At 37.8% G+C, this 27,817-nt stretch overlaps 1 protein-coding gene across 1 annotated transcript in view; it reads right to left on the reverse strand.

The window, feature by feature from the left end:
- The window catches only part of DOCK3 (dedicator of cytokinesis 3), a gene marked incomplete at its 3' end in the record, with an annotated part of 615,312 nt that overhangs the window by 150,450 nt on the left and 437,045 nt on the right, over window positions 1-27,817 (reverse strand). The window contains exons 8-9 of the mRNA XM_080804908.1: window positions 26,748-26,789; window positions 25,958-26,112 (exon numbers count right to left, since the gene is read on the reverse strand). Of these exons, the coding sequence (XP_080661034.1) occupies window positions 25,958-26,112; window positions 26,748-26,789 (197 nt within the window). The remainder of the gene's footprint in view (window positions 1-25,957; window positions 26,113-26,747; window positions 26,790-27,817) is intronic.

Consider the following 27,817-nt stretch of genomic DNA (forward strand, 5'->3'; position numbering starts at 1 on the left):
ACACTAGATGCAGGGACTGAATTAGGTGACATTGCAAAGCTTCTGACATGGGGCTTGACACGTCACATGCACTCAAGGAATACTCACTCAAGTCCCTTTCTTTCTCTCCTTTCCTACAGAGACTGATCCAAACTGTCACATTTTTCCTTAAGCCTCACTGGAAAACAAAATTCATTGGACATGGATGTCTTCCAAATTTATCATAGTCTAATCCAACTTTTTGTGATTCTAGGCACTTTCGTCCCTCTTCCCCAGTCCCTGTGGGACCATGCCTCATGGCACTATCTCTTCTCCCTATCTTCATGCTCCCTTCTAAAAGCCCCTTCAGCTCTGGTGCTCTTTCCTACCGAACCTCTTCAGAGTATCCTCATCCCTGTCTCTACCGAACCTCTTCAGAGTATCCTCATCCCTGTCTCTACATTTCTGCACTGCGCATTCACTCCTCAATCAACTGTTTCTTCTTATCCAATGGTTAAAACACATCATTTAAAACCTCCCCTGGCAATCTCCAAATTCAATGGTTTTTGTGTCTCAATGTAATTTAAAATATCCACTGATCCCCAAATCTGCTCTTTGGCTATAAATTCTCATTTTTCCTTGTTGTAATCATAGTTGAGCCCAATCTCTCTCCTCTAAGGCTAAATTCTATTGCAATGGTCCTTAAACCCATCACAATGGTCCTGAAAGTCTGCCTTACTGTCTTTAACAGGTGTCTGAGTAATTTTTTTCTTCTTCAACAAAGTCCTTACTGGCTATCAGTGGGTATTGGGATACCCTGGGCTCTGACATCTCTGGCAGACGCTTTCTATTGGTTCTAACAGATTGTGATCTGTAGTAGCTGTACTTGAGAAGACTATAGCAGTTATTTAAATGATCTGTTGGATCAGGATGGAGCAGTAGATCCTTTGAGAACTGTTTTTTGTTGACTAGCAACTGGTGGGAATGAGCAGGCCGAGGTGTGTAGCCAAGTAGATGCTGGGACAGAAGTGGGAGTGACTAACCTGGCTGAATCACTCTACCTGTGGCTTTGGACTTGAGCGGGAGTATAAGTGAGGGAAAGGAGAGAATGTCTTTTATCTTAATTCATCTAGACTCTACACAAAGTCATTTTTGCAACTGTAGACTTAATGCTGGAAGGCCATCTTGAGAGTTTATAACAAGTCATTAGTTCTTTTGATAAATGTTACCAGTTCATTGCAGGCTCTGTAACATTTTTGGTCTGTACATGTAATACTTTAAAAAAGAAGTGAGGAAGGGAATAGTTTGTGTGTATCATCGCAATTTTCTAGTTTTCAATTGAAGTGGAAAAACTTGTTCAAAAGTTATTGCCACTTTATTCACAAAGGATTTTCCTTCTACCCTAAGTTATGTTTTATTCAGTGTTTTGATGATTTTGACCTCTACAATCTAGCAAATTTCTAAGAAAGACTAATTAAACTTAGCCACACAGGCAACTCTTTACCATTTTTCATGATACCTGAAATCATACTCCCTTAATGTGGAATTAGCTCTTAAGACACCACGAACACATAGTTTAGAATGTGAAAAAACTAAAGACCAAAACAGTTCTAGGAATCTCCCATTATTGGGAATATTTTAGAATTCCATTTAATTTATTTATGGCCTTTTTAGCTATACTTCTTTGCATTATTTTATATAACCTTAACTATTTATAGTAAATTTAGAGTTAATATTTTCCCATTTTACATTAAAGGTAGAAAATTTTCAACTTTACAGGTTAAATTACCACTCCCTACTATCCTTTCTGCTATGTACTACATGTACATACATTATAACACCTTTAAAATGTTATTTTTGCCTTGTATATTTAATTTTTTAAAGTTAAGAGGATAAATAGACTTTTAAAAAATTTTTTTATTTCTTTTCAGCATAACAGTATTCATTGTTTTTTCACCACACCCAGTGCTCCATGCAATCCGTGCCCTCCCTAATACCCACCACCTGGTTCCTCCAACCTCCCCCCCGCCGCCCCTTCAAAACCCTCAGGTTGTTTTTCAGAGTCCATAGTCTCTCATGGATAAATAGACTTTTATATTTACTCACATATTTTCCATTTCCAGTGCTCTTCAATCATTCCTGAAAATATGAGTTTCCCTCCAATTCCTTCCTTTAGCCTGAAGAACTTCAGTTAGCATATCTTGAAGTGCAATTTGCTGGTGACATATTCTCTTAGCTTTCCTTTACCTGAAAATATTTTTATTTTGTCTTCATTCTTGAAAGACACTTTCCATTAGATATATAATTTTGTGTTTGTTCTTCAACACTTTAAAGATGCTTTCCTACTGTATTCTGGTCTCTATAGTTTCTGATAAAAAGCCCATGATCACTTGAATTGTTTCCCTGCATGTAATGTGTCAATGTGTCATTTTTTACCAGTAGCTTTTAAGATTTTCTTTTTCACTGGCATTAAGTAGTTAGACAATGATGTGTCATTTATCCTGTTTGGTGTTTGATAGGCTTCTTAAATCCGTAAATTTACATCTTTCACAAAATTTGGTGAAGTTATTCGCCATTATTTCTTCAGATGTTTTTTCTGACCCATTTTTCTTCTCTTCTCCTTCTGAAATTCCAGTGTGAGCCTTTTGAAATTATCAACTTAAGGTTTTGTTGTTTATTTTGTTTTGTGTCAATATTTTTCTCTCTCTCTTTTTTTCTTTTCTTAGCTAGTGAAAATTTATTTTTTTAAATTTTTTATTTCTTTTCAGCGTAACAGTATTCCTTGTTTTTGCACCACACCCAGTGCTCCACGCAATCCATGCCCTCCCTAATACCCACCACCTCGTTCCCCCAACCTCCCACCTCCCCTACCCCTTCAAAACCCTCAGGTTGTTTTTCAGAGTCCATAGTCTCTCATGGTTCACCTCCCCTTCCAATTTCCCTCAACTCTCTTCTCCTCTCCATCTCCCCATGTCCTCTGTGTTATTCCTTATGCTCCACAAATAAGTGAAACCATATGATAATTGACTCTCTCTGCTTGACTTATTTCACTCAGCATAATCTCTTCCAGTACCGTCCATGTTGCTACAAAAGTTGGGTATTCGTCCTTTCTGATGGAGGCATAATACTCCATAGTGTATATGGACCACATCTTCCTTATCCATTCGTCCGTTGAAGGGCATCTTGGTTCTTTCCACAGTTTGGCGACCGTGGCCATTGCTGCTATGAACGTTGGGGTACAGATGGCCCTTTTTTTCACTCCATCTGTATCTTTGGGGTAAATACCCAGTAGTGCAATTGCAGGGTCATACAGAAGCTCTATTTTTCATTTCTTGAGGAATCTCCACACTGTTCTCCAAAGTGGCTGCACCAGCTTGCATTCCCACTAACAGTGGAACAGGGCTCCCCTTTCTCCACATCCTCTCCAACACACGCTGTTTCCTGTCTTGCTAATTTTGGCCATTCTAACTGGTGTAAGGTGGTATCTCAATGTGGTTTTAATTTGAATCTCTCTGATGGCTAGTGATGGTGAACATTTTTTCATGTGTCTGGTAGCCATTTGTATGTCTTCATTGGAGAAGTGTCTGTTCATATCTTCTGCCCAGTTTTTGATATGATTATCTGTTTTGTGTGTGTTGAGTTTGAGGAGTTCTTTATAGATCCTGGATATCAACCTTTTGTCTGTACTGTCATTTGCAAATATCTTCTCCCATTCTGTGGGTTGCCTCTTTGTTTTGTTGACTGTTTCCTTTGCTGTGCAGAAGCTTTTGATCTTGATGAAGTCCCAAAAGTTCATTTTCGCTTTTGTTTCCTTTGCCTTTGGAGACATATCTTTTTTTTTTTTTTTACTTTTTAAAAAAATTTATTTATTTTTTTTATTTTAAATTAAATTTTTTATTTATTTTCAGCGTAACAGTATTCATTGTTTTTTCACCACACCCAGTGCTCCATGCAATCTGTGCCCTCCCTAATACCCACCACCTGGTTCCCCCACCCTCCCACCCCGCCCCTTCAAAACCCTCAGGTTGTTTTTCAGAGTCCATAGTCTCTCATGGTTCACCTCCCCTTCCACTTTCCCTCAACTCCCTTCTCCTCTCCATCTACCCTTGTCCTCTATATTATTTGTTATGCTCCACCTATAAGTGAAACCATATGATACTTGACTTTCTCTGTTTGACTTATTTCACTCAGCATAATCTCTTCCAGTCCTGTCCATGTTGCTACAAAAGTTGGGTATTCGTCCTTTCTGATGGAGGCATAATACTCCATAGTGTATATGGACCACATCTTCCTTATCCATTCGTCCGTTGAAGGGCATCTTGGTTCTTTCCACAGTTTGGCGACCGTGGCCATTGCTGCTATAAACATTGGGGTACAGATGGCCCTTCTTTTCACTACATCTGTATCTTTGGGGTAAATACCCAGTAGTGCAATTGCAGGGTCATAGGGAAGCTCTATTTTTAATTTCCTGAGGAATCTCCACACTGTTCTCCAAAGTGGCTGCACCAGTTTGCATTCCCACCAACAGTGTAAGAGGGTTCCCCTTTCTCCACATCCTCTCCAACACACGTTGTTTCCTGTCTTGCTAATTTTGGCCATTCTAACTGGTGTAAGGTGGTATCTCAATGTGGTTTTGATTTGAATCTCCCTGATGGCTAGTGATGATGAACATTTTTTCATGTGTCTGGTAGCCATTTGTATGTCTTCATTGGAGAAGTGTCTGTTCATATCTTCTGCCCATTTTTTAATATGATTATCTGTTTTGTGTGTGTTGAGTTTGAGGAGTTCTTTATAGATCTTGGATATCAACCTTTTATCTGTACTGTCATTTGCAAATATCTTCTCCCATTCCGTGGGTTGCCTCTTTGTTTTGATGACTGTTTCTTTTGCTATGCAGAAGCTTTTGATCTTGATGAAGTCCCAAAAGTTCATCTTTGCCTTTGTTTCCTTTGCCTTTGGAGACATATCTTGAAAGAAGTTGCTGTGGCTGATATCAAAGAGGTTATTCCCTATGTTCTCCTCGAGGATTCTGATGGATTCCTGTCTCACGTTGAGGTCTTTTATCCATTTAGAGTTTATCTTTGTGTATGGTGTAAGAGAATGGTTGAGTTTCATTCTTCAACATATATCTGTCCAATTTTTCCAGCACCATTTATTGAAGAGACTGTCTTTTTCCCACTGTATATTTTATCCTGCTTTGTCGAAGATTATTTGACCATAGAGTTGAGGGTCCATATCTGGGCTCTCTACTCTGTTCCACTGGTCTATGTTGGACGATTCATATTGGTATTTAATTCACTGATTCTCTCTGCTATGATCTCTTTTCAATTAACCTCATCCAGAGATATCTTTATTCCAAATATTCTTAATATATATATTGTATTTTTCAGTTCTAAAATTTCCATTTGGTTATTTAAAAAGTATTTTGTATTTTTCTGTTGAGATATTTACTATTTATTCACGCCTTGCACATGTTATAACAGCTATTTTTAAAAGCCCTGTCTAATAATTCCAACATCTGAGTTATCTGAGGACTGGCTTCTATTGATTGCCTCTTCGCCCAAGCATGGGTTACATCTTCTTGATTCTTTGTATGTCCCAAAATTTTGGACTGTATCCTGGACATTGCAATTGTTATGCTATGGAGATGTTTGATTCTTTAATAGTCTTCTTTAGAGGGTTAGTTAGTATTTTTTTATTTTAATAGAAATTAATTGATTAGACTTAATCTGTAATATTTCTGCTGTGATTGATGGAGGTCAAATCTCAGTTTTCTTTTAGCCTTAAATTGCAAATTACCTTGAGTTTGCCTTGCCTATTTGTGGTTCAGGGATCATCTGCTGACATGGGCAGAGTTCATATATAGAATTTGGGATTGTCCATCTCCTATTCTCTCCTCTTCAAGACTCCTTGCAGTGGTCATGCTTGTCCCAGGCTCCATCTCTTGGTTCCTCAGGCTAAAAATACAACTCTGTTAGAGTTTCAGCTACCCCATGGTTTTTTTTCTTTAAGGTTTTATTATTTATTTATTTGACAGACAGAGATCACAAGTAGGCAGAGAGGCAGACAGAGAGAGAGGAGGAAGCAGGTTCCCTGCGGAGCAAAGAGTCCGATGCGCGGCTCGATCCCAGGACTCTGGGATCATGACTGGAGCCGAAGGCAGAGGCTTTAACCCACTGAGCCACCCAGGCGCCCCTACCCCATGATGTTCTAAGACTATACTCAGACCAAAACCATAAAAGCAGGAAATTCACCATGTGTTGGTTCCTTTCTCTAAGTTTTTACTCCCCTCCAATATCTGCCTGCTTTTGTTCATTCTGCAGAACGTTAAGGTGACGGTCTTTTGGTTTTTAGCCAGTGTTAGCAGGAGATTGTGGGAAGGCTAGTCAGTTAGAAGCTCACTCCATTATTCCAGAAATGAAACCAGCACAGTTCTACCTTTAAAAGACAGCCCAAATCCAACCCACCCTCATTTCTTATCTATCTATCTATCTATCTATCTATCCATCCATCTATCTATCTATCTAGTTTACTTATTTATCCTTAAATGACCAAGGGTGAGGAAGCTGGTTACTATTTCATCCCTTGGCTCCACCTTATTAATTTGTAAGTCTTTTTTTTTTAATAAGAGAATTTTTTTTCCTTAAAGTTTTTATTTATTTATTTGAAAGAGAGAGAGACAACATGAGTGAGGAGGGAGGGAGGAGGCAGAGGGAGAGGGAGAAGCAGACTCCCTGCTGAGTAGGGAGCCTGATGTAGGGCTCAATCCTAGAACCCTGAGTTTATGACCTATGCTGAAGGCAGACACTCAACTTACTGAGCCCCCAGGTACCCCTGGATGTCATTTTGAGATTCACTGATGTGAGGATGGTAGACAAGGGGTCTTTCACCTGAAAGATAGCCCCATGGTATATTTACCTTCTCAGTAAGGTCTATGCTGACTACTTTATTCAAGATAGCAAATTCTCTCTTATAGTTTACTTTTTATATTTGGTAACACTTATCCCTCCAAATATACTATGCAATTATATATATATATGTTTTATATATATATAAAAAACATATATATTTATATATATAAATATATATAAAATATATATATAAATATAAATATATATATATATATATATATATATATATATATACACTCACTCTCACCTCTCACTACCAGACTGTAAGCTTCATGAGAGCAGGAATTTTTGTGTGTTCTATTTGCTGCCATATCTCTAGAGACTATAACAGTGAGAGTACATAGTCAGTGCAAAATAGATGTCTGATTCATAAATAAATGATTATACCAATCTACTATAACTTCTACCTCTGATACCCCTTAATTCTCCACAAGCAGAGGATTTTTTGTGAACTTAGGTCAGAAGCATTAGTCATTCTTTTCTACATTGCACTGTGCACTATGGTCTAGACAGAGCAGAAGGCAAATTTCTTCTAAACAAAGATCTTCTTAAAGAAACTGACTGTTTCTTTTACTGTTTTCATCTAAACTCTATAGGACCCTGGACTAAAAATTTTCTTTAGCCTGACATCTAGACTCAGAGCATAATAACCTTTGGTAACTTCTGATCTTATTCTCAGATGAAAAGAGACATAGATTATAGACCAAGGTATGCATCTAAAGTGAAAGTTTCACTTTGCCTATCCCTTAGCAGATTTTCACTTTAATGTTTCTGAATAGGACCAAATGCCTTGGGCGTATATTTGAAAGCATGTTGGGATGGTTTGGCCACTGGAATGGAATATATTTTGGTTTAAGCCATATTTGCATTCATTCTGTATTTTCAGTTTTGTGTTATATAAGAAAATATATTAATGGAAAAACTTACAAGATAATTGGGTTATATATATATATTCACTTAAATATTTGTGTGTAGGTTTCTCCATCCATAGGACACAGATCCCTGGCTTTCTTTGTATGAGAGAGAGTGAGCTAATTTTTAATTTCCATAAATCTCTGTAATTTCCAAGGAAGATATGTGTATTGACTATGACAGACTAGAGAGCAGAGTAGGAAAGGAAAGTGATGTTGTCAGTCACCTGAGCCAGGGGACTAGCTTCTCTTATACCTGCTGGGACACACAGAAAATCCTTGGAGGGAATGTTGCATAGTGAGCTGGAGGCTATGTCCCAGACCAAGTTAAGACAGGCTAGACCATGCCATGGGGCCCTAAGTGGAAGGACTAAGACTGAACTGCATGTCCCTCACTGGCTGCCTGAGCTCTTGCCAGTAAGATCCAGTTGCATTTTAAGACAGGACTTTTTTCGCAGATAGAAGCAAAACTGTTTGATCTAATAAACAAAATTCTCACACATCATTTTAAAAGAAAATTCATCTCCAGAGCATCTGAGATTTTCACAGAGGCAAATTATCTCATTTGGGTAGAATGCTCGACTCTCAAGGAGAGTTCTGTACTTCAACTATAGAAGCAGCTGATTTTCAAGAAAAAGTTAATTCTACGCAAGGGTATTTTGAATGCTGAATAAACTCCAGGAGAATAAGAAATGAAGCATTTTAGCTTGCTTTGCACAGCAGCCATGAGAGGATAGCTAACATAAGTGTTTTCATGTGATAATCAAGAAAGATTAAGTTTTTGAGGGCAAGTTTGTGCTCCCAAGGCCTAGCAGAAAAACCTGGCATAAAGAGGACTCTTTAGGGAAAGCCAGTTGAGTGATGAAATCAATCATTGGTACCCTGAGACTTTAGAGCACTTCGCTAAATTGGTAAAGGGCCAGCAAGAGAACCAGCATATTAACAGGCACACCAGAGGTACACAGAAAATAAGTTAGTTACACAATAATAACTCCTTGTGTGAAAAAGGAAATTCACATAATAGAATATGTGAATCCATACAGAACCAAATACGAACTATAACACAAATTCTGTTATAAAAGAAAATTATTTGTAATTTTTTAAGGAGGTAATTATGTGGTAATTATTAAATAGATTAAGATAATGGTTAACGATCTTAATAGATGTGTATAAAGAAAAAAATTGAACTACAGCAACACATTCCTTTTATAGGGGAATCCATGATATTAGGGAAAAAAGACAAAGGACATTTTAAATTCTGGCCTCTGAAGGCTTTGTTCTTCTATTACCTCATTATCATTCAGCAGCAAAGCAGATGTTTCACACTGAAATCTGAAGCTGGCCATTTGAAGAAGGGGAGAAGCATAAATGAAACATTGTGGTCTATTTATCTACTCATATAGCAAAGTCAATATTTGTTATAACTTGCTATAATTGCCTTTCTCTTTTTAAAAGATTTTATTTATTTATCTGACAGAGAAATCACAAGTAGGCAGAGAGGTAGGCAGAGAGAGAGGGGGAAGCAGGCTCCCTGCTTAGCAGGATGCGGGGCTCAGTCCCAGGACCCTGAGATCATGACCTGAGCTGAAGGCAGCCGCTTAACCAACTGAGCCACCCAGGCGTCCCTCAATAATTCTTTTTAGAAATTTTAGTCTTTTAACAAATTATTGCTGATTATAATATACACTATATGCATACAGACATACATAGTTTATCTCCACAAATGTCATACTAAACACATACTAAATAATTGTAAACTCGCTGTTTTCACTGAACAATATTTCATTAATTTTTTAAATATATAGAATATGCTTATGTAGACATAATCCCTGCTGTAGGCAGATTCTAATATGATCCCCCATATTTCCTCACCAATCCTGGGGTTTCATAATCCCTGTAACTGTAAATATGGTGGCATTTACTCCCATGATTAGGTTATGTTATATGCCACAATTGAACATAAGATAAGGAGGGTGTCTGGGTGGGTATGACCCAGTGCTATGAACCTTTTAAAACTGCAGAATTTTCTGCTAGTTACAGAAAACAAAGTCAGAGGTTCAAAGAGTGGAAAGGATTCACTACATTGCTGATAACCTAAAGATGAAGGGGTCTACATAGTAAGGAAAGCAGGTGATCTTTAGCTGCTGAGAGCAGCTCCCAGCTGAAAGCCAGCAAGGAAATGGGAACTTCAATCCTATAACTGTAAGAAACTGAATCCTGCCAACCACATCCAAAGAGCTTGGAAGCATATTCCCCCTAGAGCTTTCAGACTAGAACGCAGCACAGTTGACACTTTGACTTCAGCTTTGTGGTAACCTGAGCAGAGAGCCTAGTCATGTCTTGGCAGACTTCTAACCTACATAACTGTGAACTAAAAAATGGGCATATTTTTAATCCATAGAATTTGCTGTAGTATGTTGTGCAACAATTGAAAACTAATTCAGTTCTTCTCGCACTTCTTTTTACGTCTATCTTTTCAAAGTTTATACTATTATTTATTTAGTTATCTCTCTACTTTGGACATTTAGACTGCTTTAAGATATCTGCTATTATAAAAATTACACTCATATATATGAACACAAGTTTATTGGTATCAAGTTGTTCATAGTATATGTATACAATTTTAAAAATGTATTCTATGACTCCCAAGGCACAAGCAACATGAGAGAAAAAAATAGATAAAGTGGACTTCATCAAAACTAAAAACTGTTGTGCATCAAAGGACGTAATCAAGAAAGTGCAGACAACCTACAGAATGGGAGAACATATTTGCAAATCATACATCTGATAAATGTCTAGTATCCAGGAAATCTAAAGAACTCTTACAACTCAACAAAAAGACAAACAGCAATCTTGAAAAAGAAAAACAAAATTGGAGATATCACAATTTCAGACGTTAAGTTATATTACACTATGGACTCTGAAAAACAACCTGAGGGTTTTGAAGGGATGGGGGGGTGGGAGGTTGGGGGAACCAGGTGGTGGGTATTAGGGAGGGCACAGATTGCATGGAGCACTGGGTGTGGTGCAAAAACAATGAATACTGTTATGCTGAAAATTTAAAAAAAAAGTTATATTACAAAGCTATAGTGATTAAGACAATATGGTACTGGCACAAAAATAGACACAAAGATCAATGGAACAGAATAGAAAATCCAGAAATAAACCCAAAATTATATGGTCAATTAATCTTCAACAAAGAAGGCAAGAATATGCTATGGGGAAAAGACAGTCTCTTTAAACAAACAGTGTTGGGAAAATTAGACAGTTACATGCAAAAGAATCAAACTGGACCACTTTCTTACATCATACACAAAAATAAATTCTAAATGCAATTGCACTGCTGGGTATTTACCCCAAAGATACAGATGGAGTGAAAAGAAGGGCCATCTGTACCCCAATGCTTTTAGCAGCAATGGCCACGGTCGCCAAACTGTGGAAAGAACCAAGATGCCCTTCAACGGATGAATGGATAAGGAAGATGTGGTCCATATACACTATGGAGTATTATGCCTCCATCAAAAAGGACGAATACCCAACTTTTGTAGCAACATGGACAGGACTGGAAGAGATTATGCTGAGTGAAATAAGTCAAACAGAGAAAGTCAAGTATCATATGGTTTCACTTATTGGTGGAGCATAACAAATAATATAGAGGACAAGGGGAGAAGGAGAGGAGAAGGGAGTTGAGGGAAATTGGAAGGGGAGGTGAACCATGAGAGACTATGGACTCTGAAAAACAACCTGAGGGTTTTGAAGGGGCGGGGTGGGAGGGTGGGGGAACCAGGTGGTGGGTATTAGGGAGGGCACAGATTGCATGGAGCACTGGGTGTGGTGAAAAAACAATGAATACTGTTACGCTGAAAATAAATAAAAAATTAAAAAAAAAATAAAGGGGAAAAACTGGGCACTTGGGTGGCTCACTTGGTTGAGCAACTGCCTTCAGCTCAGGTCATTATCCCGGAGTCTGAGGATCAAGTCCCGCATAGGGCTCCCAGCTCTGCGGGGAGTCTGCTTCTCCCTCTGACCTTTTCCCCTCTCATGCTCTCTCTCACTCACTCTCTCTCTCCAATGGATAAATTTAAAAAAATAATAATAATAAAGGGGAAAAAACCCCAAAAGGTACAGAAAAAAAAATAAATAAATTCTAAATGGATTAAGGACTTAATCCACTTAAGGACTTTAAGGACTTAAATGTGATGATACCTGAAACCATAAAAATCCTACAAGAGAGCCAAGGCAGTGACTTCTCTGACATCAGCCATAACATTTTTCTAGATATGTCTCTTAAGGTAAGGGAACAAAAGCAAAAATAACTATTGGGACTTCATCAAAATAAAAAGCTTCTGCACAGCAAAAGAAATGACCAAGAAAACTAAAAGACAACCTATGGAATGGGAGAAGGTTTTTGCAAATGACATATCTGATAAAGGATTAGTATTCAAAATACATAAAGAACTTATACAACTCAACACCCCCAAAACAAATAATCCAATTAAACAATGGGCAGAAGACATGAACAGATATTTCTCCAATGAAAACATACAGATGGCCAACAGACATGAAAAGATGTTCAACATCACTCATCATTAGGGATATTCAAATCAAAATGACAATGAGCTATCACCTCACATCTGTAATAATGGCTAAAATAAAAAACTCAAGAAATGAGAAGTGCTGGTGAGGATGTGGAGAAAAAGGAATCCTTGTGCACTGTTGGTGGGAATGCAAACTGGTGCAGCCATTTGTGGAAGACAATATGGAGGTTCCTCAAAAAGTTAAAACTAGAATTATCCCATGATCCAGTAATTATACTACTGGGTATTTACTCTAAGAATAAGAAAACACTATAAGCCCCCTATGTTTATTGCAGCATTACTTACCAAAGCAAATTATGGAAGTAGCCCTGTGTCCATCAATAGGTGAATGGATAAAGAAGATGTGGTACATATACATATAATAGAATATTATTCAGGCATAAAAAAGAATGAAATCTTGCCATTTGCATCAACATAGATAGAGCTAGAGAGTATAATGCTGAGTGAAATAAGTTAGAGAAAAACAAATGTCATATGATTCCACTCATATGTGGAATTTAAGAAACCAAACAGATGAGCAAAGGGAAAAAAGAAAGAGAGGCAAACCAACAAACACACTCTTAGCTATAGAGGTGGGTGGGATAGGTGAAACAGGTGATGGGATTAAAGAGTGCACGTGTCACAATGAGCATATGGAATTGCTGAATCACTATACTGTACACCTGTAACTAATATAACTCTGTATGCTAACCATACTGGAATGAAAATTAAAAAAAAATTAAGTTGTTTATAGTGGCATTATCAACAATAGCCAAATTGCAGAAAGAGCCCAAATATCCATTAACTATAAATGGATAAAAAAGTGGAAAAAAAAGAAGTTGTGATAGATCTATACAACAGAATATTACTCAGCCATCAAAAAGAATGAAATCTTGCCATTTGCAATGACATAGACAGAACTAGAGTGTATTAATCTAAGTGAGTAAGTCAGAGAAAGATAAATATATGATTTTATTCATATGTGGAATTTAAGGAACAAAACAAATGAACATGGGTGGGGAAGAGACAGGCAAACCATAAAACAGACTCTTTATCATAGAGAACAAACTGAGGGTTGCTGGAGGGGAGGTAGATGGGGGATGAGCTAAATGGGTGATGGGCATTAAGGAGGGCACTGTTGTATGGAGGGCACATATGGCATGGAGCACTGGGTGTAGTGCATAAACAATGAATTCTGTTACGCTGAAAAGAAATTTAAAAAAAAAAGGAGGGCACTGTTGTGATGAGCATTGGGTTGTGTATTTAAGTGACGAATCGCTAAATTCTACTCCTCAACTATTATTACACTATGTGTTAACTAACCGGAATTTAAACACTGGAAACAAAACAAAACAACACAACATTTTCAGTTAATGTATATATTTTTTAAATTTCTAAAAAAAGGGACAAATAATCTAACTAAAAATAGGCAAAGGACTTGAATATACATTTCTCCAAAGAAGATACACAAATGGTGAATAAACACATGAAAAGATGCTCACATCATGAGTTACCATTAAAATGCAATCAAACTACAATGAGGTACTAATTCACATTCACACTCTGTTGGATAGCTAGAATTTTTTTAAAAAAGGAAAATAACAAGTATTGAGGTGGATGTGGAGAAATTGGAGGCCTCACACATCGCTGTTGGGAATGTAAAATTGTTAGGTCTCTGTGAGAAACAGTTTGGCAGTTCCTCAAAAGCTAAACATAGAAATACTCTCTGACCCAGCAGTTCCACTTCTAGATACATACCCAAAAGAATAGAAGGCAGGCAATCAAACAAATACATATATACATGTGTTCGCAGTAGTACTATTCACTATAGCCAAAAGCTAGAAACAGTGCAACTATCCAACAATGAATGAACAAATAAAAAATCTGTGGCATATTCATACAATGGAATATTAATTAGCCATATAAAGAAATGAAGTACTGATGATATATGCTACAAAATGAATGAACCTTAAAGACATTATTAAGTGAAGTAAATCAGGTGCAAAATGTTGCATATTATATATATGAGTCTATTTATGTGAAATATCTAGAATATATAAATCTATAAAGATAGAATGCAGATTGGTGGCTTCCAGGGGCTATCAGCAGGGGTAGGCTGGGGAGGGAAATGAAGAACAACTGCTTATTAGATCCAGGGCTTCCTTTTGGGGTATGAAAATGTTTGGAACTAGACAGAGGTGATGGTTGTACAACATTGTGAATGTAGTAAATGCCACATAACTGTTCATATTATTTATTTATTTATTTATTTATTTATTTATTTTTATTTTTTTATTTTGATAAACATATAATGTATTTTTATCCCCAGGGGTACAGGTCTGTGAATCGCCAGGTTTACACATTTCACAGCACTCATCATAGCACATACCCTCATAACTGTTCATTTTAAAATGGTTAATTGTACGCTTTGTCAACCTTACCTAAATTTAAATAAATGAGTTCCATAAAATTTTTAGTATTTATACCTTATCTGTGTCTTTCTTCTTAATTACTCTTGCTACTGGTGTATCTATTAAAATTTGTTTTAATGAAGACAATTAACATAGTGTTATATTAGTTCCAGTATACCATTGGATGATTCGGCATACCATTGGATGATTCAACAATTCAGTGCTCATCAAGATGAAGTATACTTTTCATCCCCTTTATCTATTTCACCTCCCCACCACCCAACCACTAGTCTGTTCTCTGCATTTAGGAGTCTGTTTTTTTTTTTCTGTCTCTTTGTTTTGTTTCTTAAATTCCACATATGAGCAAAATTATATGTTATCTGTCTTTCTCTGTCTGACTTATTTCACTTAGCACTATATCCTCTAGGTCTATTCATGTTTTTGCAAGGGGCAATATCTCATTCTTTTTAATGTCTGAGTAATATTTCATTGAATATACCACATCTTCTTTATCCATTCATCTACTGATGAATGCCTGGGTTGTTTCCATATCTGGGCTATGTAAATAATGCTACAATAAACATGAGGATGCATATATCTTTTCAAATTAGTGTTTTCATTTTCTTTGGGTAAATATCCAGTAGTAGAATTACTGGGTTATATGGTAATTGTATTTTTAGTTTTTTGAGGAACCTCCATACTGTTTTCCACAGTGGCTATACCAATCTGCATTCTCACCAACAGTGGTATACCAACAAACCATAAAACTCTTAGAAGAAAACATAGGCAGCACTTTCTTTGACATCAGCCACAGAAACATTTTTCTAGATATGTCTCCTCAGGCAAAAGAAACCAAACCAAATTAAGCTATTAGGACTACAGAAAAACAAAAAACCTTTGTACAGCAAAGGAAACCATCAACAAAACAAAAAGACAACCTACAGAATGGGAGAAGATATTTGCAAGTGACGTATCTGATAAGGGATTAGTATCCAAAATATATAAAGAACTAACAGAACTCAACACCAAAAAAGGTAATTCAGTTTAAAAATGGGCAGAGGACCTGAAGATGCATTTTTCCAAAGAAGGTATGTCTATTTTTTTTAAAGTTTCTTCTTTCAGATAATCGGTTTTTATTTTATTGACCCTTTCTTTAAGTTTTATTTTATTATTCTCTTCCTTCTGCTTTCTTTAGGTTTACTTTGTTTTTCTTCTTCTAGCATCTCAAACTGAAAATGTAAATAATTTATTTTTCATTATTTGGGGTTTAGGGGTTACTTGCCAATGACCTGGTTTGTTAACAGTTGGTATGTGAACATGCAGGAGGTACTCAGAAAAATTAAGGGGCATAGGAAGGCAGCCATATGCTGACAAACGTTTATGCAGTGTTTGGGCAGCTGCCTACAAAGGCCAGCATGTGGAGGCAGCTAAAGGAACAGCTGTACCATGGCTCTTCTATGAGAGTAATTTGAAGTGCCCTGTCAATGGTAGTCTTTGACCTTATTTCAAGTCACATCTGACTCTATGTTGGATTAGGGAATCTAAGGGTTTCCTTGTGAACAACTTTATTTCTTAAAATTTAATTATAATTCTATCTGTGTGTAACAGTACTTTAAAAGTCAAATAGTTCAAAAGTCTTTTTTTTTTTTTTTTTTGGTTGTCATGGTGGTGAAACCTTCTTTAACCAAGACACCATAAACCATCAGTGAGCTTCATGTCTTTCCTCAATTTATACTATATCTGTTAAGAACAAAGCATTTTGGCCCAATTTGGATATTCAAATTCCACCATTACCACAGAGTGAGGTGGTGGGGAAGAGAACAAGATCTATTTAACAACGTTGGCTTCTCCAGCCTCTGACAACTGTCAAAGAGTGCACTGCTCCCAAGGAAGAATCTTGTGACAGCAAAGCAAATAAACAATCCTTTTTTTAAAAATAAGCAATCTTTTATTTGTGCCTTCATGTCTTTTATCAGTAATGAAGATTTTCATTCTTTTCTATTTTTCTGTGATTCTAGTTAGGTGTTTATTAACTTTTTTCATTCTATTTCCATATCCCATAATGCTTCTTTCATATTTTTCATCTCCTTATATCTCTTTACTATATTCTGGATAGTTAAAATCATTTATTCAACAAATATTTACCGAGCACTTACTAGGTGGCAAGCACTATTTCAGGCACTTGGGTATCTCAGTGAACATAAAAACATCACTGCCCAGGAGGAGGTTTTATTTTAAAAGACAAAATGAGGAAACAGAAATAAGTGATAAACTCAATAAATGACTAAACTATATAGAATGTAGGGAGTGATAAATGCCACTTAAAAAAGAAGGGAGTAAGGTAATTCCTTTTTTTTTTCTCCAGAAGAAAGACAATTTTATTTTCCTGTAATGAGATCACTGGTTATCTTAGAAAATTCTGTTTCAGAGCATAAGTGTGGAAAAGCTGCATAATGTTTGTCATACTGTTTATGTGATACATATACACTTTATTTATTAAATCTATAATTATTATTAGGTGTAAAACTTGCTAGGAAAATTCACATCTCCCCAAATTTCTTTTTTTTAACCACTTTATTGAGGTATGATTGACATGAAAAGCTGTATATATTTCATGTATACACTGAAGGAGTTTGTAGGTAAGTATATACCCACATGAAACTATCACCACAGTCTATCCCATAAACATATGCATCACCTCTAAAAGTTTCCTCCCACTCTAATTATTACTACTATTTATTTATAGTGTGAGATAAGAGCACAACATATGATCTACCTTCTTGCAAATTTTCAAGAATAAAACACAGTATTGTTAACAATAAGCACTAGGCTGTACAGTAGAGCTGTAGAACTTACTTCATGTAACTGGAACTTTGTACCTAATATCTCTGCATTTTCTTCTCCCCACCAGGCTCTGAGAGTTACCATTTTACTCTCTGCTCCTATAAGTTTGACTATTTCAGAGTCCTCATATAGGTGGTATATCATGTAATATTTGTCCTTCGATGTCTGGCTTATCTCACAAAACATAATGTCCTCCAAGTTCATCAACATTGTTGCAAATGGGAGGATATCTTTCTTTTTTTAAGGCTGAACAATATTTCACTGTATGTGTATGTCACAATTTCTTTATCCACTCACCCACTGATGAACATTTAGGTTATTTCCATGTCTTTGCTGTTGTAAACTATACAGCAATGAACATGGGTGTCCAGCTATCTCTTTGAGATCCTGATTTAAATTCCTTTGGATATATATCTACAGTGGGATTGCTGGATCATAGGGTAGTTCTATTTTCTACTTTTTGAGAAATCTCCATATTGTTTTCCATTATGGCTATAATCAATTTACATCACTAACATGTGTGTAAAGGTTCCGTTTTCTCCACATCCTTCCCAATACTTGTTATCTTTTGTTTTTTGATGATCGGTATACTAATAGTTGTGAGGTGATATCTCATTGTGGTTCTGATTTACATTTCCATGTTGATTAGTCATGTTGAACATCTTTTCATATACCTGTTTCCCATGTATATGTATGTCTTCTTTGGAGAAATGACTATTCAGTTCCTTTGCCCATTTTTAAAATGGGGTATTTGGTTTTTTCTTTTTACTACTATGCTGTAGGATTTCCTTATATATTTTGAATATTAATACTTTATCAGATATATGGTTTGAAAATACTTTTTCCAGTATCATAGGCTGCCTTTTCATTTTGTTGCCTGTTTCCTTTGCTGTGCAGAATGAAATTTTTAGTCTGACATAATCTCACTTGTCTATTTTTTGCAACAAAGCTTGTGTTTTTGGTGTCATATCCAAAATATCGTTGTCAAGGTCAATGTCAATAAACTGTCTCTCTGTGTTTTCTTATAGAAGTTAAAGATTTAATGTCTCACACATTAAGTCTTTAATCCATTTTGAGTTAATTTTTGTGAATGGTGTGAAAAATTTCATTCTTTTGCATGTGGATATCCAGTTTTCCCAACACCATTTATTGAAGAGATTATCCTTTCCCCATCGTGTATCTTGGTACCCTTATCAAAGTTCAGTTGACTGTATATGGGTAAGTTTATTTCTGGGCTCTCTGTTCTGTTCCATTGGTCATTATGTCTGTTTTTAATGCCAGTACCATACTGTTTTGATTACTGTGGCTTTGTAATATATTTTTGAATTCAAGTACTATGATACTGCTGGCTGTGTTCAGTTATTTCTTCTGTTTTACTGGCATTTATTTTCCCAGTCTTAAATGAATTCCTAAATTACTTGGCAGTAGGACATTGTGAATGTAACGTATACATAAATTGTTTTCTAATGACTGAAATATTCCCTGTCTTATGCCCTTTGCTCTTCTCATATGTTCTCGCTTTTTCAGATAGCTTTGTTTCTGCATGCAGAAACTATTCCCATGAAAATTCTCATCTCCATCTGTGACATCTCACCTGCATCCCAGATGCCCCTACCAAATGACCCATCGATTGTTTGGCTATCACCTCAAACCCAACATAGCCCAAACCGAACTCATTATTTTCTTCACTCAGCTAGCTTCAATAATTATAGCACCATTCTCCTTGTTGCCAAGGTAAAAAATAAAAACAAAACCAAAAATAAAACCCAAAAAACCACTGAGTTATAGGTTTTAGAAATAGAAAGAAAAAGTGATAAGAGAAATAAGTAAGTTTATTGTTACATTTAGTAGACTACTCATCCTTTCAGCAAATAATTATTGAGTATCTTCCATATGCCAATACTCTATTAGATTCAGGGGATTTGCTGGTGAATAAGATTAAAAAACTCTGTTCTCATGGTGCTTACAGCCCAGTGATGGAACACAGACAAAAAGGTAAATATGTAAACTATTTAGTATGCTAGATGGTGCTAAGTGCTAAGGAAAAATATAAAGCAAGGAAGAGACACTGAGAATATGGATGTGTATGTGGAAGATGGTAGTTATGATGATTTCAATTCTAAAAATTTTATTTATTTATTTTGAGAGAGAGTGAGAGAGCAAACATGAGTGGGTGGGGGAGGGAGAGGGAGAAATAGACTCTCCACTGAGCAGGGAGCCCAACGTGGGAGCCTTATTCCAGGGCCTTGAGATCATGACCTGAGCTGAAGGTAGACTCTTGATGGGTAGGGCCACTGAGGCACCCCTGGTAGTTTCAATTCTAGATAAGATGGCTAGGAAAATCCCGAAAGTGTGATATTTGAGTAAAAACCTGAGGAAGGTGAGGCTGCAAGCACCATGAGAATATTCAGGAAATAGCAGATGCGAAGAAAGGCCTAAAGTAGAAACATGTTATATTTTCAGGGAATAGCAAGGAGGCCATTGTGAACTAGATTGATCAATGGGGGAAGGATAGGAAATTAGGTTATAAAGGTGATGAAGCTGGGTCCAAATCTTATAGGACACGATGCCCTATCTTCTCTAATCTTACTACTAGCATCCTTATCCTAGGGCATTACCACTTCATGTCTGCAACAGCTTCTAACTTATCTATTTTCTAGTTTAACCCCTATAATAACACCATGATAATCTCAAATAATCACCTTCAACGTGTCATTCACATCATCCCCCTGCTCAAGGCATTCATAAGGGTTATCTAATGTATCAAATCTAAATCAGTGTACAGGGTTTTCAGAGCTACCCTAGACCTACTGAATCTTGTCTTTAATACATTTTCTGATTGGACATTTACTGAGTTCTTTCTTTGTTCAAGGGGTTGTGAGCAAACATGCATAAGAAACAGATTCAAGACCTGGAGTTTACTGCCAGTACAAACCTCTTCCCAGCACTAATAACCTCTTCTAATTTCCTGCATACATACATTGATATCTTTGTTGTGTCTGACTCATGCTTTTGCCTTTGCTACTTTTTGTGCTCGAGTATCTTCTTTTCTTGAAATTCCAATAAAACCCAAAATCCTTTCATGGCTACAAGGCCCTGTAGAATCTGGTCCCTGACTATCTCTTCAATCCCCTCTTGAGATTTCCTTTCCTTCTCTCGCAACATTCCAGCTACACTGACTGCCATTCAGTTCTCTGAATATACCAAGTTTTTCCCTGCACGTAGGCCTTCTTCTGCCTAGATCACATTATCCACTCTTTCTGTTTACACATACTTTAAGCCTCAACATAGATGCCCTAAGAGTCTGCCCTCATTCCAATCTACATGAGCCTTCAGAGCACTCTGCATGATGTCCCTTTACAGCACTTATCATGCTTTTTAAACTACATACTTATTCATGCAATCACGTGTTTGGTGATTTCTCTAGTAGAAAGAGATGGTCTCTTCTAGATCATAAGCTCCAAGAAGACAAGCAGATATTTCTTTTGCTCACCTCAGTATCCCTAGGTTCTATCCCAATAGCTAGTAGATGCTTAATAAATATCTGTTGAACAAATGAATTAGTACCTTATCTGAATCCTGGACACTCTTTAATTCAATTACTTTCATTTTCTCCTAGAGTCCTTTTTCCAAGAGCCTGGCTTCTCAGTCTTTCAAAGATCCTCTTCTTCTCTGACTTCTTTTTTCTTTTTAAAAAATAGTTCTTTGAGTTTTAAATTCACAACCTTGGTGACAACTGATCTAGCTCACCATAACAGAAAAAGTCATCTTTCTCAGTTTATTACATGGTAAAGCTGACTATATTTCTTTCCCAAACTATATAGTTTAATCCTAAATATAAAGCAAGGTCTAAAATGTAATTGATTAGGAAAAAATATAAAACAACCAATGATTTAGACAAGACTGCTCATTTTTTTTAAGCTTAAAAAAACTCCATAAAAGTTTCTGTCTAACCACAATAGCCAAACTATGGAAAGAACCTAGATGTCCATCAACAGATGAATGGATAAAGAATATGTGATATATATACCACATCTTCTTTACACACACACACACACACACACACACACATAATGCAATACTATGCAGCCATCAAAACCCCAAAATCTTGCCGTTTGCAATGATGTGGATGGATCTAGAGGGTATTAGGCTAAGCGAAATAAGTCAATCAGAGAAAGACAATTATATGATCTCTCTGATATGAGGAATTTGAGAGGTAGGGCAGGGGGTCCTTGGGGGTAGGGAGGGAAAAAATAAGACAAGAAGTGACAGGGAGGGAAACAAACCATAAGAGACTCTTAATCTCAGGAAACAAACTGAGGGTTAGTGGGGTGTGGGGAGGGGAGGGATAGGGTGGCTGGGTGATGGACACTGGGGAGAGTATGTGCTATGGTGAGTGCTGCAAAATGTGTAAGACTGATGATTCACAGACCTGTACCCCTAAAGCAAATAATACATTATATGTTAATAAAAAGTTTCTGTCTAAAGGGTTGTATTTTTTGTTTGTTTTTTCCTGACTGCTTATTGTGCTTAAAGTGTTGCTGCATGTCGGTAAGACATATGACCTAATCTTATTTTTCCACTTAACTGGGGTACTTAAAATCAGGAAAACATGTTTCACACCTTCTAGAAATCCTGTATTGCCTTGTTCAGACCTCCTCAGGGTGAGGGACAGTCCTTTTTAACTTCTAAATCCCAAGCAGTTATTAGAGGGGCCCACAAACAAGAAATTCTTAGTAAATACTTGCTAACCTGCTCGATTAAATAAAACTTTCTTGATTCACACAGGACTGGTTATTTGACCACTTCTTCATTCATTCACTCAATAAATATTTATTTAATACTCCAATATCCAAAGTTCTGTGGTTAGCACTGGCGGTGGGAGGTGGGGAGGGATGGTACAAAGACACACAAGAAAGCTCCAATTCCAGTGGGGGAAATCTACATGCATGTGTATGATTACAATTTAATATCTAATAATGGAATAAAGCTAGGTGCAGGGTGTTATCATGGGCACAATGAAGTCTCAGGGCCTGATTATACTCATAAATACTAAGGAAGGTTTCATATAGTTGAGTTCCAATGGACAGGAGTTTACCAAGCCAGCAAGGTAAGGGGGCATGAAAGAGAAAGGCATGTTTAGGGAAAGACAAATGCCTCATCAAGATTCAGGAAATAAGGTTCGAGAAACAGAATTCTATCATCCTGGGCCTTTTATGTCACACTGAGTTACAAGGGCTTTAGGTTAAGTGGGAGCCGATGTGAAGAGTTCGCATTTTTTTTTTAAGATTTTATTTATTTATTTGACAGATGGAGGTTACAAGTAGGCAGAGAGGCAGGCGGGTGGGGGTGGGGGAAGAAGACTCCCTGCTGAACAGAGAGCCCGATGCAGGGCTCGATCCCAGGACCCTGAGATCATGACCTGAGCTGAAGGCAGAGGCTTAACCCACTGAGCTACCCAGGTGCCCCAAAGAGTTTGCATTTTTAGAAGGTAAGTATGGTGGTGCTGTGGAGAGTAACTCAGGGTAGGAAGGTAATAGATTCAGGGAGTCTGTATTTGGGGAGAAATGTGAAGGATCTGGGGTGACAACAGGAGTGGTGTAGGGAGAGTGAACTGACTGATATTTGGGAGACAGAAGTTAGTAAGATAGAGTGATTAATTGAGAAGGGAAGGAGATAGGAGACTAAGAGGACATCGAAGTCTATGACATGGATCTTTGGGCAAATGATAATGCCTTTCACTTGATTTAACGAGCACAGAAGGAAGTATATTTGTGAGGAAAGAAAATGAAATGAGTTTAGATATGCTGAGGTAGAAACGTCTGAGGGACATCCAAGGGCACATGTCTGGTAGGAAAAAGGAAATGAGACTCTGAAGCTCAGGGGAGAGGTCTTAATCAGAGATTTAGATTTCAAGGCTAAATATTTATGACTCTGTACAGAATGATAAAATGTCACAGAAAGTTACAGCTACCAAGGCCCTCCCAGCTGCTGCTTCTTCCTTCACACAGATTGTTTAATACTTACTCATCAGTCAACATCTATCAGGTTGTGCTATGTGGGTTTGCAGGCTGTCATTCACTGGAGCCTCTCTAGGTTTGCCTGTGGGATCAGCAATGAGACTCAGAGTGCAGGAACATCTGGTCCTCTCTTTAGCCTGCTCCCTCTGCTCATGCATATTCTCAGGCACAGAGGTGAGAGCGTCCTGGCAATAGTGAACACCAGACTAGCACTGTTTGGTTGATACAGTGATTGCTCTGTGTCAACAGTCTCTGTATCAACAGTCTCTGTATCAACCTTTCATGATTTCTGGTAACTACTTCAAGGCAGTAATATATCACCAGTTTAATACCTAATCATTAGGAAAACATAGTTGGAATCATCAGTTCAATGAACTAAAATTTGGGGGGGCTTATAAAACTACACAAATGCTAATGGAAAGAAGAAGGAACACTTATCAATTAAGCCTAGATCTAAAATTCTGCGTATTAGTCCACTCTTAAAACTAAAGAAAGAAATGGTATTTTCAATTAAGGACCCTACAAGTTTATTATATGAATGGGAAGCTGGTATAGTTCTCTAATATCTAGGGATTTTTAAATGACCAAAACATTTCCAGCAACTCTAGAAAAAAATGTTTTTTATGTTTCTTCTTTTAAAATGTTTTACTGTTTCTTGAGGCTCAATTATACACAAGAAGCCCAAGTGAAAAAACAACTGATGCACTGATGATCCTGCAGGGATTACAAACCAGAGCAGGGGTGTTTCTGCTGGGCGTGGATCTTCTCTGTACAGTAAGCCTGACAAAGCATGTACTGGGCACAGGCACTGTGTGAGGTGCTGGGATCATGGAAAGAGAAGACACAGTCACTAGCACTCAAAGATGATAAAGAAGCGTGCTCTGGTTTTCATATAACAACCCAGGGACTTTCAGTGGTTACACCCAGTACTGGGTGGGGGAAGGGGCATAGTGAGATTCCTATTATTTCCCTTTTCTCTCCAACAGTAAAGTACCTCTATTTTATCTGTTTCACTTACTGAACTGTCTCAAAAAATTCAGCTTTTAGAAAGGATTCTTCCACACACAAAGATAAGTAATAAAGTTTATGAACCTTGGGCCTAGTGGAAAAATAGCAGCCAGAATCTGCATCCGCACAGCCCAGCACCTGGCACCTGGCAGCACCAGCACCAGCACCAGCACCTGGCAGCACCCATCCCTGCCACAGCTGTCTTTTCCCACAGTCTTTCTAGACCCACAGACTGGGAGACGGCAGTGACAAGGAAAACCCACATGACCTCAACAGTGAGGGTATCATTGTAGCTCTACACCAAAGTGAAGTAAGTTGCTTTAATTTTCAGGGCAATGTGGTCAAGATTAGAGGTACTGTGGAGCATGCAAATTAACTCCTTTTCTTTTGTACTGTTATAACTTCCATTTTTAATTTTTCTATGTATACCATGCAACTAGAAAAATGGAACAGCTGTTTTCAAATTTTAAGTAAAAATAAATAAATAAATAAAAGACCCGTAAAGCACTCTGAATAAAGGAAGCTTCCAGGCAATATAAAAGTATTCCCAAATTTATTTTCTCTCTGCCCCACATAGAAGACAACCAGAGAACTCTCTGGACTCCTTAAAATTGGCTACCACTATTGTCTCACCCCATCAGAGCTCTACTGGCCTGTAGAGAAAGTGAAGCCCAGAGTGTCTCCTTGACTGCTCCCCACCCCGCAGTTGTTCATGTTTAAAGGCCTCATTGCTCTGCCAAGATACATGGTCTACTACCTATTAGCCCCATTCTGTGGCCTCTCTTCCAACCCAGGACAAAGAGGAATGAAGGAGTCAGACCGACCTTCCTTTCTGTCCAGAAAAAGCTCTCCCTTTTGCAGGGCTGGAAAGGCACTGAGGGCTGAGACTGCTCTCAGACAGGAGGACATCATTAGCCCATTTCCCTGTGAACCCTCTCCTTCACATGCAGCAAGGCAGGGCCCAGGGCTTCCTGCATTATAGAGCAGGGCCTCTCTGATGAATTTGCTTTGTTCTGTGTTTCTCCTATGTGTTTTCTCTGGCACTGAATAGATACATCCTTTTCTTTCCCTGAGGTGGTAACAGCCAAGACTGGAATTCGAACTTCCATGTGGAAATAGGCATAAAAAAAAAAGGCCACATGTGACTTCAAGGTATACTGGGATTTGAGGCAAAACTCCCAGCGAGGTAAGAAGTTACTTTATCTTGTTTTTCCTTCTCTGTGCATCTATCTTCCCTGAAGGCCAGAGACACTTATGACCCAGGTAATATCATCCTTCCACAATCTCCACCTCACCACAACTTCTAGTAACTTTTACCTGATCTGCTTGCCTTCTCTCATATCATATAAGGAAAAGAAGACATCGGTGTCTTCCCCAATAGTATTGTAGGTGAAACTCTTCAGGCTGAGGAAGAAGTGGTGTGGCACTGGCATCCGACAGGTTTCCCCATGACGTGGGCGCATTGTATCTACCTAAAGAGAAAGGCAAAAAAACAGTAAATATTTTAGTTACTCACTACACTGATCAGAAATAAAATGAAAACTAAATGACCAACTCTCCTTCTACTATCAAAGGGGATCATGTAAGAGAGACAGAAGGCATCTTCTCTGCTAGTAGGGGAGTGCTGTGTCAATATGTTTGGTTTGAGGCAGGCAAATATGTAGCTGGGAGAAGTAAACTGAGTGAAGGAGCTATGGGAACGGTAATTCCAATTTACGAGTGAACTTAATATCTTCACCAGGTCACAAACTTCTAAATTCTCCATGAACTTTTGAATTCAAAGTTATTACTTGGAGATGTCACCCTGATGCACTTGATTTACAGTGTTAGATGGTACCAGATACCATTCTAAATGACACTTTTACTTTCTCCTAGACAGATTCATTTCAGTCTCCCAGTCTATGTTATTTCAGTTGTGCTTATGTAAATTTGCACAGAGGAGTGAGGGGAGACTGGCCAAATCTGCTTGGAAGTCAGGGTTATTTAGATGAAAGGCATCACACAATCAAGATGTCCGTGGTGGTTATCACTGTCTGTTGGCATCCCCATCCTGTGACCACTTCAAGTGCTGAGGGAAAAGACTGGGAGGCCTAGTTAAGCTGCTTACCTGGGATGTGCTTTGCTGGACACTCTGCCGGCTAGATAAGTGCTGTGGACAGAAAGAAAGAAAAATTCACTCACCTGGGAAGGAAACTAACTTTTATGAAGCACCCTCTATATGCGAGACATTGCGCAGTCTTTTATATATATGTTCTCACTTAAGTCTGATAACATTTTTAGAACAATGCTATTTGTATTTGATGGAAGCAACTGAAGTGGGGTGTAAGGAAGTGATGTGCTGAAGCTCATACAGCAAAAAGGTGGCCAAGCCTGGATTGTAACTCAAGCCTCACCAGCTCAAAGCCCCAGCCAAGTCACAGGTGTTCCCTCTGGATCTGTGCTTTGGTGCTGTCCTCTCCACACCCTCTACCACATCCCGAGCCTTGAGATCCAGCTTCTTTAGGCTCTCTACACTGGAGGAGGTATAGTCTTTAAACCCAAAGGGGCCCCTCCCAAACATGCTGTTCCTTTGCTGCTGGCTGATGTTAGAAGAAGCAGATTCCAATCCTAGCTACATGCAAATGAGTTGTGAATTCAGATAAACTGCTTAGTCTCTGCAAAAGACAGTTTCCTCAACTATAAAACTGACATAAAGCTTTTATTGTCTTCCTCACAGAGTTATTGTGAGGCTTAAATTACTTAATGGGAAGCAGCATGATACATTAGTTAGGGACCTAAGTGCAGAAGTCAGGACACTTGGTTTTAAATCTTGACTCACCTTTGTGTTTGCTCATCTATAAAGTAAGGATAACGTTTTGTACTGAATTCAACCTCACAGGGTTTTGTGCAGATTAACCTGCCATGGAACCTATAATATTTTAAGTGGCTGATCATTCTTATTTTATTGTTATTGGTACTCTTCTTTATAAGTAGTAATTATAGAAAAGTCAGTATATTTAGAAGGAACCCTGGCCAAGAATTGTGGGTTCACAACAGTGCAGTCCCTGGTGTTGGTAAACTCAACAATGAGAGTTTCTATCTGCTCCTTTTGGGCCTCAGAAGTGTGAAACAGCACTCATTTGGTGAGCTAGTCTACATCACATGGGTAGGAAGGATGGTTGCTGAGTAGAATGGTTT

This window comes from Martes martes (genome assembly GCF_963455335.1).
Source record: "Martes martes genome assembly, chromosome: 1".
In the NCBI taxonomy this organism is placed as follows: Eukaryota; Metazoa; Chordata; class Mammalia; order Carnivora; family Mustelidae; genus Martes; species Martes martes.